We start from the raw sequence: 16,601 nt of genomic DNA, 5'->3' as shown, positions 1-16,601 counted from the left end.
CTTTGCAGGTTTGAAATACAAGAGAAGACTACAGTTGGAATATCTTCAAGCTTATTTCATTGAACTTTCTTGGGTGTAACCAAGACAGGTCCTCTAAAATTTCTCTATTTGGACAAAAACTTTCTTCAATGCTGGTTCTAACACATCGAAAAATACTGACTTGTAATTATTTTTGTTGAGATTTTAGGAGAATCATCTTTTGATTTTTCCCAGACATCTGTTCTTTGAAATTCTTCTTTCCGTGAAATGCAATTTTATTTCCATATCAATATTCCGATTCTTCCGATATTCTTCCGATTCACAATTAATAGCAGACTCTTGGCGCATACTCTTTTATTTTCGTGTATACAACTTCAAAATGTTTATCATTTCTTTTTTTATTAATTAGTTTGAGCAGTGATTGAAATGAATTCCAAGCAACAGCGTAGTTCAATGTTTTAGTTTGCAAATATTTTGAACCAGGAGTTATAACAAGAACCAAATGTAAAACGAATGAAATAAATGAGTTTCTAATTTTTGATCATTGATTTGCCAAATTTCTGGCCATATGTCTGGATTTACAATCAAACTGACCATCATGTTTTTTTAATACGGTTTACTGAAGTCAATTATTTATTTTTGGCAGTTTTCTTCAACACACTTCCATCAATTATCGAAAATAGAGCCTTAGAGTCTTTTACAGTCTATAAAGTTTGTATGTTGTTTTTTGTTTCTTTTTACCATACTGCCATTCGCTTGTAAGATGAACTCAGAAAAACTGCAGATTCTTCCACCAATCCAAACAAATTTTCTGTCTCTAGTAACTTTACTGCTGAATCAGCTACTAGGTTCAAGACGTGATAGATACGTCATATTTTCATTTAGCTTTTTAAGGTGAGCCTGTAAACCGTTATAATACTTTTTCATGTTATTTTTTCCATCGAATGAACATGAAACGATATTTGATTCCAGAATTCCGTACTTGGTTAATTCTGGAGTTACACGTTTTTACAATGCAGGACCACTCGAGTCTTCAACTACAGTAATTTCTAGAAGCCTTTCATAATCTTTTCATCGAATGACATATCGTACGAAAATAGCCAATTGGTATATAAGTGCTTCCTGTATCTTGGGTAGAGTCTACCATAACGTTATGAATAATGCTATCGTGGAAGCCTTTCAAAATTATATTGCGTTTTATCGAAGCAATTGTTTTTATCAACTTGTTCAAATAAAAGATTTTGACAAAAATATCAATACAGAACCTTGCCCATAATGTCTATTCCTTGTTCATTTTAAAACGTTTAAATGAAATAAAATTGTCAAAAAAACATATTTTCAAAAATTTGTTTAGTTTAGTTTGATTCAGCTGGGGGCCCCCTTGGGCCGGGGCCCTCGGCGATCGCCGACCTGCCGACCTGGCCAGACCGGGCCTGCTTGAATAGTCATACTTTTTAGTGATGCTTGTATTTATTAGTTTATCGAATCTTTATTAATCTTCGCTACAGAATTTGTTGATAGGTAACATAAGTTATAATTAATTTATTCATTACAGCTTACTAACTGGATTTTTATAATAATTTGGATTTTCCTGAGGATTACCAGAGACCCATTTGATTTTTTTTTTCGAAATCGATAGCAGATACGACAAAACTACAACAAACCAAAAAGTGTCATTTTCATTTGTACACATTAGGAATCAGATATAATCAATTCAAAACTGATATCTGCACAATTAAATTGCAATTTGAATGAATCACACAATAAATGGTATAACACGGCCCAGACAATTTTTCGATGCGAATTACTCAGTACTACAGTATTGAAATTTTATGACGAGAATGAAACAAAAAACCGAAAACAACGAGTAAGTGCATGCCGATTACGAATACAAAAATTACAGATGGCAAATATATTTTGGAAATATTGGGGGGGATAAGTACCACCCATTTCTACGCCTTTGCTGGAAACATTGAAAATATTGCTGGCCTTCCCTAGAATTTGCGTACTAAGCATAAAATAATCACAAAATATATGACTTGAGTTATGAACAAAAAAATACTATAAGAAAATATAATCAACGAAAAAAAATCTTCGAAAATGGGGGGCGCTGTCTAAGACATTGCCACAGGCGCAATAGTACCTAGATACGGCCCCGACCTCTTGTAATATAATCAGCAAATAAACATGGGTATATAAAAAGGCCGTTCTGTCGAAAGCGCTATTTTGCAGTTAACCAAACATATTATAACGAAAACCTGTTGGGTGCATTTATAGATCTCTCGAAACGAAAGCCTTTGACAGTCTTACTCATAAGAAATTGTTGGAGTCTTATGGAATAAGGGGAAGTATGCTGAGGTTGTTCGAGAGATAGGGAACAGAGAACAGTAGTCAAAAAGAACGGTAAAACTATTTAATCAGATATAAAGATAAATAACACGGGTGTTCCACAAGGAAGTATTTTAGATCTAATTCTTTTCATCATTTTTATCAACGATATAGAAGGAATATTTGATGAATTCAGCGTATCTTGTTTCGTGACCATATTTGCTGAGCTACCCCAGTTTATCACAAAAAATGTACATCCTGCTTGAAAAAATACAGGTCTGGTTTGAAGAAAATGACTCGATTCTGAACGCTGAAAAGACTGATGCCCGCCACTCATGAGGCGTTTTTTCGAGCGTTTGGAATCCAGGCTTCCAAATAGCAGCCAGTCTACACTGACTGCCATCCCAGGCTGCCATCGAAACCCGCCACTCAAGAGGTTGTTTTATTGAGTATCCAGGTCGGATATCAGATGATCACACACAGCTGGCAATTTATCAGGTACCGCCGGAACTTCGTAGCGTACAAATTTTTGTGCAAAATGAAAGAATTTTTGATAGGTTTCATCGGAATATTTAGGCAGAAAACCTGTCAATGGAAAATAAAAAGTTCAGCATACGCAAACAGGAATATCAAAAATAAAGCCTATGGGGAACTAGTAGAATATTCCAAAGGAAAATTACAGAATGAAAGAGTATATGTGAATTTCGATTTGGCTGATATCGTTTTCCATCGTTATTGGCATATCTTCCCTTTTACGTTTTATGAGTTTATTATCGCCTTCAAGATGAGTACTTTTTTTGGACTAAGAGCACGTCAATGTCCGAGATTTATTATTTTCCTTTATCTATCCGCTTTGTCGGCTTCATATTTGCCATCTGTGATTTTTGCATTCGTCATCAATATACACTTACCCGTTGTTTTCGGATTTTTGTACCATTCTCGTCACAAGATTTCAATAATTTAGTTTTTAAATAACTGAACTGAGTAATTTGCATCGAAAAATTGTCTGGGCTGTGTTGTACAATTTATTGTGTCATTCAAATTGCTATTTATTTCTGAAGATATCAGTTTTGAATTGACTATATCTATACGATGTTCCTATTTTGGAGGTACAATTGAAAATGACAGATTTCTCGGATCATGTTGAGAATTTTGTCCAGCGACCTTGATGTGGCACTTCTCGCATCCAATATGGATTTTCAGCAGACCAATAATGTAAGTTATGTGTGATGATATTAGTCTATAAAAAAATTATAAAAAATGCATAAATAATTTCTCCTGTGAAAGGAACAGTGTGTGCAACAAATTGAAGACAATTTGAACTTTTGGGGCAATGGATTGGAATTTCGTATTCGATTTCCTTGAGCCCTGGGATGTGTGGCCATAGAACCTAGAGACATTATTTGGTTTTTCAGTGCATCAGTTGAAGAATATCTTCTTTCGAACATATTCAGAACGCCTGAATCTATCGCTTTGCGACCTTCTGGTTTCTTTATGCATCTATCAGTCATTTCGTCAAAAAAACTTAGTTTATGTCTAATCTGTAGGCTGGATAAAAAAATAACTGAACGGAATAAAACAAATGGAATAATTTCGAATATATAATATATCTATGCAATGCATTCGAGCAGTGCTATAATATAAATTCTATATTTAAAAATAATATTGAACATATATTAAAAATTTAACATTTAACAATACAAAGTCTGAATAAATAAAGTGTGAAAAGAACACATAATAAAATAGCTGTATCAAATAAAATATAAATGACTATGACTTTGCATCATATTTCGATTAATATAACTTGAAAATTGAGTTAGTTAAAACATGTGAAGCATATTTATTTATTATATCAGCAGTGACCACACTAACGGATCTCTATGGTAATTGTGAAACAAGTTTCAACGATGCTTTAAAAATTATGAGGTAACCAACACCAGTTTCGAAAAACAATTGTGATATCGGAATATTTTCATGAATATCCCAAATGAGCCGTATTTTTTTATGGTTAGAATATGACCACTATAGTATCAAGTTTCTGAAGGCATGACATGATTTGTTTAGAAATACTCTTTAGGACCCCTACAGTGAATTGTAATGATCAGTATTCCAAAATTAGAACGGAACTGCTGGTGAGAACATAATTGAAAATATAATGGAAAAACTTGCGGGTGCTTCTTCCATTTATGTGAATAAAGTACACTCGAAATATCAGTTGAATTTATTTGTAACTAGGCCAAACCAGTCTATTTTTATGAAGCATAATACAGGGTGTAACTGAATAAGTGTAAAACATTTAAGGAGGTGATTCCTCATCGAAAAAAAGATAGGATCTTTCATATAAAGAAACTTCATTGGAGCATCCCTTGTTAAAATACAGCCCCTTAAAGGGGGTACATAAAATTTGTATAACAATTTTTTTCACAAGCACTGAAAAAGTTACAATATTGAAATTAACCTGACGTTTTGTACTACCAAAAAGACACTTAGCCAGTAATTTATTTGGTTTACCACATGGTTGTAAGGGGTGAAAAACGCAACCCCTAAAATTTATTTCCAATGTAACTTTTTGTCTTATTATTTGTTTACCATTTAAAAATTTATTTCCGATAGCCTGTTTCATTCTAAACAAAAAATATTTCTTGGGTTTTTTGCCCAAAATAAACCAGTAAGCAGCAAAACATTATTTTACGAACAACTACAGAGATACATCGTCATAAATGCGAAAATACGAAACTAATCTATCTAGTAGGTCGCTATTAGCGATAGTGACAATTAAATTGGTATGACGCTGTCAGTTTGGGAATTTTCGAAATTGAATTAATACTAATACTAATTGTACTAACTACAAAATAACAATAAATCCAGTTCGCATTTATGACGATGTATCTCTGTAGCTGTTCGTAAAATAATGTTTTGCTGCTTACTGGTTTATTTTGGGCAAAAAACCCAAGAGATATTTTTTGTTTAGAATGAAACAGGCTATCGGAAATAAATTTTTAAATGGTAAACAAATAATAAGACAAAAAGTTACATTGGAAATAAATTTTAGGGGTTGCGTTTTTCACCCCTTACCATGGGGTAAACCAAATAAATTACTGGCTAAGTGTCTTTTTGGTAGTACAAAACGTCAGGTTAATTTCAATATTGTAACTTTTTCAGTGCTTGTGAAAAAAATTGTTATACAAATTTTATGTACCCCCTTTAAGGGGCTGTATCAAGGGATGCTCCAATGAAGTTTCTTTATATGAAAGATCCTATCTTTTTTTCGATGAGGAATCACCTCCTTAAATGTTTTACACTTATTCAGTTACACCCTGTATTGTGAGACTGGTGTCAGTCTAGTTGATCACAGCTATGGCTTTGCAATATGGTTAATTCTAGAATTTGTAACTTTTGCTGAAATTCTTTCTTGAGGTTCAAGTTTGATACCTCGATAACAATCTCAAAAACAATGTGCTTTAAACATTAAACATGCAATATCAAACCACTTATCAATTATGTAATAATTCGAGTTTTCTGTGAACTAAACTTGATCAGCTGAAGTTGTCACCAAATTACAGGTTACTAACTGAATGAACTTCAACTTCGAAATCTTCTTAAGAACATAAACAAAATATTAGCAAAACAGCAATTCAATAAAAATATTTCTTCGAAATAACAGAAAATTTTGAATCAGATTTTAAAATATCATGAAAAAATTTCATCAAGTATATTATTTATAAAGTATTGAAATTCATAACGAAATCAATGAATAAAAAAATTATGACTTTCATTTATTTTGCCTTTTCCTTTTGATGATGACAAAACGTTCAAAATCGCGTATGCAGGTGTGGTTACTTTATCTTTCAAGTGTAATTAATTTTCTTAACTAATCTTACAGAGTGAATTTCGTTTCGAGTTAAATAATTGACTATAGGAATATTTGACCCTAGTCGTTTTGAACTAGGCACACTTATTGAACATTTTTTTTACCATTTGGTACTGTATCAATTCCAACCAAATTTGCAGATATGAATTTATCCTAAAGTTGAAATGATTCTCATCAGTTCGAAACGATCACTGAAAATCAAATTATGTAAAAACAGCTCATACCCCAAAACCAAAACTTGAGAGATAACAATTTAATCTAAAGAATGTATAATGAATTAGAGTTCAACTTTTTGCAGAAGGCTTTTAAAGTCAAAATCGGGTTTTGAAGTTATCTCAAGCTTTCAATCCATAGGTTCTGCCAAATGCAGACCAGTGAAATAAAAATTGTTGAAAGATGATATGATGAAGTGATATTATTTGTAGAAATTGCTTTGTTCGCAAGAGTCTTTCAACGGTCAAGTAGCACCCTTCTCAGAATTATATAGCACTTAGTAGTCTGTAGTAATTATACAAAAACATAAACTATATGGAACTATGTCAGCAATTTGCAGGTTAAATCTTCAGTTGGCGTACCTATCACACGCACATCTTATTTTTTTCTTCTTACTCGTGCAATTCTCATTTTCGCAGGTTTGGTAGGGTGAATATGTCCGTCTAGTCACTAAATAGCGGACATTGCCTTGGGAATCTTTCTCGAAAGACCTGTTGGTCACAATGCCTAACTTGCTAACTTTATGGGAGAGGGTGCTAGTAGGCACGTTGTATTTCTTGGATGCTTGTAGGACCAACATGTTTCCATTGGCTACCTCTTGGATGGCACAGTTAAGATCATCGCTGGAATATCTGCAAGACCTGAGGACCACAATGCCTAACTTTTTGATATTATAGTATATTGTCCCATTAGGCACGTTGTATTTTTTGGCAGCTTGTAGGGCCAACATGTTTCCATTGGCTACTTCTTGGAGGGCACAGTTCAGATCCTCGATGGAATATCCGCAAGACCTGGTGGTCACAGTGCGTAACTCGCTAACATTATCGGAGAGGGTTCTAGAATCTAGATGGTACTTTGTATTTCTTGGCAGATTGTAGAGCCAACATTTTTCCATTAGCTACTTCTTTGATGGCGCAGTTAAGATCCTTGCTGAAATATCTGCAAGACATGGTGGTTACAATACCGACCCTCTGGTCGGAATGCCATAATAGAGAAGATTTTGATAGAGGCTTGCATAAGGCACCTGGTATTTCTGGGAAGCTGCTAAGACCGACATGCTTGTACTGAGTACTGCGTTGATGGCGGCGATGAGATTCTCGTGCTTGTATTCCTTCCATTCTGGGTTTTGAGCTCGCCTTTCGTTTGCTTTCTTTCTTCTTTTGATAGTGTCTGATGTTTCGGGGTTGGAATACGAAACAGGGGATGATACGGATATGTTGGGCTTGACGTCTTCTCCATTGGTGGACTGTTGGTCAGAATAAGGCGACGGTGCGTCTTCTAACACTTCCTCTTTCATGTGCTGAAAAAAATTTATGTTAGATGATCTTCTTATAGTTTGTTTAGATATTGGGTTTATAATTACCGGAATTTTCCAGTATAGGGTTTATTCCATACTCAATACAAAGAATGCATAAAAATCTAAAAATCATCCTCGCGTATAAGCAGGATCAAAACTTATATCTAATATATTACACTACATCAATTTTTCAAATAATAATTTCTAATGGTTACGTGAGTTGCTAATGTCTCACATAACGCTGTTTCCTGCGTGAGCGAACTATTGCGAGCGATGCGAGCGACGCGACCAAAGCGAATTTATCAAACCTTGGAATATAATAATAGAGATGAGCGATACCGTGATTTCCAGATCACGTTGTGAAACGTTCCTGTTCCTTTATGATATCAGTGAAATTAAACTGTGACGGTGATCACCGTTTAGGTATCGTATTCGGTTAGAGTCCGTTCCGTTCCCTGTTCCGCAGCACTGGGAGTGGGGTCACCCCACTACCAGTGCTGTACGGAACGTTCGCTAAACGAATCCGATACCTAAACGGTGATCACGTCACGCTTTAATTTCACTGATACTGATATCATAAAAGCGCTAAGCAAGCACGGACCGTGCTCGTTATTATTATGTGTATAGATCACCCGAACCTTAGCTCTTTTGTCTTTCTGTTAATACTTTAGAGGTAACAGATTTGTAGAATATGGATATGAATAATTTTGGACATCGAAAAATAAATAATACCTACACATACAATAACTCACATGTGAATATATATTGATAATATTAAGTATAGCTGATACTGCAATAAAATTAGAGAAAAACAGAAGAAGTAACAATCAGAAATGTACAAAAATATAGTAAAACCAGTTATTGAATAATTAAATTTTCTAAATATATTTGATATTTTCTATTAATTTTTGAGCTAATCAAAGAATTGTGAAATCTCTAAATGAAAAGGTATGATTTTTAGGACATGGAATAATAAATAATAAGCCATATGCATATATTCATATATTTATTTAATAATAATGATTCTTATTCATTCTCTACCAACGACAAATTGCTATTGAGGAAGAGAATCATTTGGGTTTTTTTATTATTAAGTCTGCTTCGACGTTCTGTCAATATATTTCCGGCTTTCGAAAATAATCTTTCGCACGGAACTGATGTTGCTAGAGTGCATAATTGATCTTGTGCGATTTTAGATAAATACGGTAACCTTTCTTTGTGATTTTTCCACCACAAGAGTGAATTCTGATGGCGAGATATAACACCCTCTTCAATGTATCCCTGTATTTCAATAATTGCACGAGAATTGTGTGTGCCCGATTTCTTCCATGGGTTTATCGTTTGATTCTTTTGCTGCGCTACTTGGATATAACTCACTTGACTCTTCGGAGATTTTTTCTACAATCATTTTCATTATATTTTCTTTCGTATTTTCAGCCATGGAAGGATTCGAAAATGCAAATTGTTTGAATTTGGGATCAAGAAAAGTACTCACTGCTAATGTGTTATTGTTTTCCACATTTCCTAAACGTTCCTGAAAACTGCCTCGAAGTCGTTGCACTACATTCGTCACAGTTTCCGATAACTTTTTCCTCAGTAACTCTTCCAAAATATTCTTCAATCCATTACAAATGGGGATCACTAACGAAGAGGTGCAATAATTTTCTCCACTCAGAGATTTTGTGGCTTCTTCAAAAGGTTTTAATATCAGACACAGTTCCTTTATAATGTTCCACTCTGTAGCTGTAAGTACAGGCAGTTCTTTTTCAATAATGGCTACAGTACTTTTCACAGCTTCTTCTAAAAATATAAACCTTTCTAGCATGCTAAACGTGGAATTCCATCGGGTCGGAACTTCCAATATTAATTTTAAGGGCGTTTTTCCCACGTTTTCTTGATATTTTATTAATTTTTGGGATGAAATGTTACTTTTTTTAAAATGCTTAACTATTCCCCGAACTTTATCAATAGTTTTTTGGATGTCCTCATTTTTGAGCCCATCTTTCACTAGCAAATTTATTGTGTGCGCTAGACAGCCAATATGTTTCCATCCTATGTCTTGAATTGCTTTTTGGATGTTCGCAGCATTATCTGATACTGCAAATATCACTTTCCTTTCAATACCCCATTCCCTAGTCACTCTTCGTAGTTCCGCAGATAAATTTTCGGAAGAATGACGTAAATCGCAAGCCGAACATTCAAGTAATATTGATTTTAAATAGAAATTTTCATCAATAAAATGCGCTGTAACTGCAACATAGCTAACATTGTTAATAGAGCTCCATGCATCGGTCGTGATGCAAAATGTTTTTCCACTATTAATTATTTCTCTAACACTATGAACGCACTCCTCGTATATTGCTGGCAATAAAGTTTTTGAAATAACAAATCTTGAAGGTAGTTGATAGTTGGGATTCAGAGCAGATATTAACTCTCTAAATCCCCTGTCTTCTACGAGGGAAAATGGCTGCAGGTCCTTAATAAACAACGAAAGTAATTTTCTATCGATGACATTTTTCGACTTGGTAGATATTTTAGAAAAAAAAGATTCAACTCGCGACTGTCGAAAGTTTGATGAAGATGGACCGGAACAGGTTGCGGGAGGCTCTTGTTCAGGTGTAGAAGTCGTGGCTAATTGGTTCGTTGGTTCAACTGTTGGGAGCTGTAAAAAATTCAAAGCAAAATTAATGAAAAATTATTATGAAAACATTCATTTTTCTTACATTTTCAACGGTTTTCGTTGTTCCAGCTTTGGTTTGGAACGTAACAGAAGGATGCCGATTTTTTAAATGTTTTCTTAAATTTGAAGTGGAGGTTTTAAAAGATAATTTTAACTTGCATAAATTGCAAGTAGCATAATTTTCATCCACTTCTGTGAAGAAAGCCCAAATATCGCTGGTCTTCCGCCTATTCATTTTCAAGAACTGGTTCACACTTCACACAAATCGCACACACCAACTCTAATAGTGAAAATTCACGACTAACGAACGATAACGTTAACGAATATTAACTTTTATTATTAACAGAGAATCAATATCAGTATCAATTCTAACACTTCTAATATTCAGCAGCTCAAATATTGTAAAATGAACTGTGAAATAATATCAAATTCAAATCCACTAGCAGCTAGAAGAGGGGCATCAGGGGCTGCAGCCCCCCTCAAAGATACCGACGATTCGAAGAAAGTTTGTCAATAGAAAAACCATACCTAACGTCTCTAACGTGTTTTCATTTATTTTTTATAATACAGAATACAGTACCAATTATGTAGTAATTCAGTAGTTATTATTTCTTTGTAGCAAGTATTATAATTCAACAAGTCCTACAAAAATACTTCTCAAAGCCTGCGAAGTTGCCGACAAAGGTTCCGAAGCAATAAAAACATCAGGCGGGCTTCATAATTTACGATTGCCACGGACGTTGATACGCCCTGAAAATATCTGTGAAATGTTCAAACAGTGATCCCGTCACGCTCTGTATTCGTTTTGCGGAACTGTGACTACCTGTGACAGTCTGATATCAGTGATTAAATCACAGTTCGTGAAATATCGCTCATCTCTAGCGCTGTCCTACTTGCAGTCGTATCGGTCGTAAAACTGTTTGACGCGAATTTCGCGCGATGTCCGCGATCAAATTATTTGATATTCGCGCGACTGATCTTCCGCACTGCACAATCCCAACCACATTTGTCTTGACGTGTCGTGTTTGTAGATTTCAACGTAGGTCACTGAAAATCACGCAGCTCGCATCGCTCGCGTAGTACATAAAATTCGCGTCGCTCGCGTAGTAACATTAGTCGCTAGGACATAGAGTAAAAGTTACTATCGGCCAAATCGGTTTTATTTACTTCAGGGTAGTTAATAATGTCATAATTTTGATCCTGAATTTGCAAGTCTATCTCCTTGGCAACATCTACATTTTCTTCCAACAATAAAAATAAAAAATCCAATAATAACAATATAATATATAATAACAATAATATCAAATTGATCAATATTGAGTTGTTAATAACTGGAATTTGTCAATAACTCAAACACAGGTTCTAATATGAGGTTTATTCCATACTCAATACAATGAATGCATAAAAATCTAAAAACAATCCTTAGCGTATATGCATGATTCGAACTTATCTAATATATTACACTATGTCTTTGTTTTTCCAAATTTCCAAATCTCCTGAACTCTTTACATCCCTGGGCGGCTTTAAAATATCATATATATTTCTGGTGATGGGCTTCTTTTAGTTTCACCATGTTTTATATTCCTATATTCAAAGAGACCTGGCTACTCTTTTCATTTCCACCATACCTAAATGTGAAGAAAGTAAATCATTCACAATTAATTTTCCTGATATTCCTATAATTATTATATTGTTCCACAAAAAAAATCTGAATCAATGGTAGGTGAGTTCGTTTTTACCCCTTAAATAAGGGAGTGTTTCCTCTGAAGTTATTATCTGTGGCCACCAAATAATCAAAAATTCTTTAAGTTCACTTAAAATGACACATTCCCTTCTAGATAATATAACCGCGCTGAAATCAATTGGAATATGTTTATTTAAGTTAAATACAATTCTAAATTTAAATCGACATCTTCTACAAATTCATTAGTTTTATTTCGCGCACGCAATCAATAATCTGCTGAAAATTATCGCTTATTCAATGTTAAGAGGGAATGGTACCACTTGACTGGTCAGTTCAAAACTTAAAAGAGAATAACTATTCTTGCAGATCACCGATTTGTATGGGGTTTTCTGATAATTTCTTCAAACAATGATCTGAAAGGCAGGGACGGGCTATTTTTAATTTGCGAATGAAAAAACAAAAAAAAAAGTTGGTAACTTTTCGTTTTCCGCAAAGGAATTGATGATATGGATGAAAGGGCTTATCACTGATTTATTTTAGAATTATTCGTAAAAAAAAAACTACAGAAAAACATTTCAAAAGAGCTGAAATCACTTCGTAATAAAAAAGAATAATCGACCGTCGTATAGTGCTGCCCCTACTGTATAAATTCGCAACGAATCACCAGATTCTTCAATACTACCTACAATTTGATAATTCCGGCAACGTTGATGCGTTATGAATCAGTTTTCAGTTAGAGTCGTAAACAGTATGTATTAGGTGAATAGAAAGATTTCCAGCTTGTTCGTTTCTTTTCGAAAGTTTGAAGGTATGAACAGATCGACGCGGGACTTCGGGAACGGGAGCGATGCGTTCAGCGGGCAGATTGCATAGCATGCACACCTACGCGAAAATAATGAGACACGATTATTAGTATGAATCTAAAATTATGTATGAAAATGACAGTTTTTCGGAGGAAGAAGTTTTACTGCTCAAAGCCGTTGATTTCCATCCCACAAAAGTTTCTTTCCCGCTCCCGCAGTCACGCGTCGGTCTGTTCATACCTTTATTCAGTTTAGTTAGCTGTCAATTCTTTTCGATATGGGTAACAAGAGATTCAAGGATTTATTTATTCTGATCCCATTACTTGCTTTTTGGGAGTATCATGTAAAATATCAAATTTGATTTCTACAGGAAAACAAGAAGAATCTTATTAGTTCATGGTCATTCTTATGATGATACTATTAGTTTTTTAATCATGCATAATCTGTTTTGTAAATATTCATTCAATACCAATTCATCTTTCAGTGTATGGGAAAGAGATTATGTTCATGCACAACATGAAATAACATTTCAGTTGAAATGGTAGATAATTATATGGTAATATTGAAGTTCAGTACTACGATGTTACGATGTGAGTCAATTTCTGAACATGAGAATTTTTTGAAATTTGAGAACCTTTTATTGCCTTCAAAATAAATGGATCGTAATTCTGAGCAAGGAGAATCAATGCGATATTGCGATATAACAACTGATTTTTGTACGAAGTCAATTTCTGAAAATGAGAATTTTCAAAAAAGATTTTAGGGCTTTTTTTGCCTTCCAAATTGATGGATCGTGATCCTGAGTATGAAAGATCAATAAGTGATATAAGAACTGATTTTTTACCAAATTTCATGTTTATAGTTTTCACATTTTCCGACAATAATCTCATCAGTACGTGGTCATTCTAATAATTATGACAACTATTAGTTTTTTTAATCATGTAAATTTGTTCCGTAGATATTCAGTCAATCCCAATATCTTTCAGTGTATGGAAATGTGATTATTTTTATGCACAATAAGAATTAATATTTCAGTTGAACTGGTTGGTAATTATAGGGGAATATTGAAGGTCAGTACTAAGATGTTATTATTGTTTAGAAATTTCTTGATTCTGCATAGTCAATTTCTGAAAATGAGATTAGAGTCCTTTTTTTCTCTTCAAAATTGTTGGATCGTAATCCTGAGCATTGAGAATTAATGCGATATTTTGATATAACAACTGATTTTTGTATGTAGTCAATTTCTGAGAATGAGAATTTTTTATAATTCCATTCTTTTTTTTGCCTTCAAAAAATGAATCGTAATCCTGAGCGTCCTGAATATTAGAATCAATGCGATATTGCTATATAACAACTGATTTTTATACATAGTGAATTTCTGGAAATAAAAATTTTTGAAAATGTTAATTGTTTTTTTTGCCTTCAAAATTATGCAAAATTATTGCCTGAGTATGGAGAATCAATGCGATATCGCGACATAACAACCTATTTTTGTACGTAAGAAATTTCTTAAAATAAGAATTTCCAAAAATGTTAGTTATTTTTTTTGCCTTCAAAATTAATGGATCGTAATCCTGAGCATGGAAAATCAATGCGATATTGCTATATAACAACTGATTTTTGTACGTGGTCAATTTTTGAAAATAGGCTTTTTTTTTCAAATTCCAGTACTTTTTATGCCTTCAAAATTCATGGATCGTAATCCTAAACATGGAGAATCAATGCGATATAACAACTGTTTTTTGTACGAAGGCAGTTTGTGAAAATAAGAATTTTTGAAAATTTTAGTACTTTTTTTTGCCTTCAATATAAATGAATCGTAATATTCAGCATGTTGATCAATACGATATAACAACTGACTTGAAATGAATATTGGTCATAAATGCCCATGTTCCATCATTCATCCGATATCATATTTGGATGACCATCATATTGATGGTTCATTTTGATTTGGCTAACCATAATGAGCAAAATCAATATTTTGCTCAATGAATGTGACCCGCTTATGTGAAAAGTTTCGGTGCATTTGTTTTGATTTTTTTATTATTCCACTAAATACGTTTTTGAATCAAATTAATTTTCGTAAGAATGAAGGAATCTGAACAAATTTAGCATATACATTTTTTCTCGAACCCATCTGATAATAGTCGATCCTAACTGATATTTCTGACAACTTCGCAACCCTCTCTAAAATCGGTTTTATTGCCCATCATAAAAAGCGAGTTATTCCTTTCAAAACATCTGGCCAATCCGTCCTAGAAAGATACCTAATACCATCTCTGTACCTGTCTTTCGAGCTCGAAGTTGCTGCATTGCCAAATGTTCGAACAACCGTTCGTACAGTTCGCTGCGATTTCATTGGCTGGCGTGTAAGAATTGAATGCCGTCAAACGTATCTGAATTCTTAGATGTGGTAGAAAAGGACGGAAGATCAGAAGAACGTTTGAGATTGCTCCACTCATCCTGAAAAGTGACGGCATCTCAGAGGGGCTGGAGGGAGCTGAATAGGTAAACTTTGACAGATGCGCTCAAACGCACGTGGTACCATTACCTCTTAAACAGATAATTCGACAAAAATTCCTTCAAACGATACTTGTCAAAATTTAACAGCAATCCTATCATTAGTTTGTGAGATATTGCGTTGTGACCTACCAGGCCATCGCTTGAGCCTATTAACTGAAAACTGGGGAATACTTTTCTGAGGAAGAAAAAATTGTTGTTAGATCCTTATGATACATTATAAGTATGGATTTACGTCCCTATAATTACTGATTGGATTTACACAACTCGAAAATAATTGAAAGACATTCCCTTTCAATTTGACTTACTCTTTTTTCCTCTGAAATAAAGGTTCGTGAAACGAAAGCTATTTTTTACCGACCATTCCAGTGAACTGCTCGCCAGAATTGTAGGTAGGTATATACCTACACGATGTAACATGAGTGACTGGCCATAGCCTAATGCTGAATGCAAGTCATCCAGGTCTTCTAGAAAAGTAGCTTGTTTTATTTCCTAGGACTGTTAGTTTCGGAAATACAGGGTGATTCATGAGAATTGGCCTAAAGGACCCCGCACGTTTTATATGGGAAATGGCTTTCCGTGAATTTGGCTGAATTTTTGATATGTTGTAGTTCTTGATGAACTGATCAGAAGTGTCCATAGCCACAAAGCTCAAACATGGACAGTTTTCTAGATATGGGGCTTTGAAAATGGATTTTTTGCAATTTTCGGGGTTTTTGCTCATCAATCGAGGAGCTCTCATTTCTGGTTGGAATGGAATTTGGATGTTCGGCGGCCAGAACCCGACTGAGAAATGATCTTCCTTGGTTATATTAGGCACTGCCATCGATAATTTTTTATACACTGCTCCACATTGGCTATGAAATGAGATACAAAATCCAAGATCTTCCATACATCTTTTGATGCCACAAGATGACGCCAGAATAATTCACATGACCGAGAAACGACAGAATGAATGATTTGGTAACATAAAACTATATCAACGAACGTAACACAATCACAAATCATCTCAAAAATAAGAAGAAAAATCAAGCCTTTCACGCCATTTAAACTCCTATCAAAAAGTTCATGAAAAAAAATTGTACTTTCAAGAATTCGTGGGTTGATTTCGGAAGTTCCATTCATAGTTAGCTTCCAACACTTGGACTTCTATATTCTACCCGGATAGTACTATATTGTATCAAAACTGCAGACATTTTCACGGATTCGTTTGTCTGTGAGATGCT

The 16,601-nt window shown here is 34.2% G+C and overlaps 1 protein-coding gene across 17 annotated transcripts in view; it reads right to left on the bottom strand.

The window, feature by feature from the left end:
* The window catches only part of LOC123677950, a 35,022-nt gene that overhangs the window by 3,502 nt on the left and 14,919 nt on the right, over positions 1 to 16,601 (bottom strand). For 5 of the 17 annotated variants that reach the window (XR_006747161.1, XR_006747167.1, XM_045614701.1 and 2 more), the window contains one exon: positions 6,482 to 7,691. The exons of 8 other annotated variants lie outside the window; for them this stretch is intronic. Coding sequence is in view for 3 of the 9 variants with exons in the window: in XM_045614691.1 (XP_045470647.1) it covers positions 6,741 to 7,286 (546 nt within the window). In the remaining 6 variants the exon portion in view is untranslated. Of the gene's footprint in view, positions 1 to 6,481; positions 7,692 to 11,253; positions 11,997 to 16,601 lie in introns of those variants that run through there. 4 more of the 17 variants (XR_006747163.1, XR_006747165.1, XR_006747169.1 and 1 more) reach the window with 1 other exon arrangement.

This window comes from Harmonia axyridis, chromosome 4 (genome assembly GCF_914767665.1).
Source record: "Harmonia axyridis chromosome 4, icHarAxyr1.1, whole genome shotgun sequence".
NCBI lineage: Eukaryota > Metazoa > Arthropoda > Insecta > Coleoptera > Coccinellidae > Harmonia > Harmonia axyridis.
This window is presented reverse-complemented; position numbering and strand designations above follow the sequence as displayed.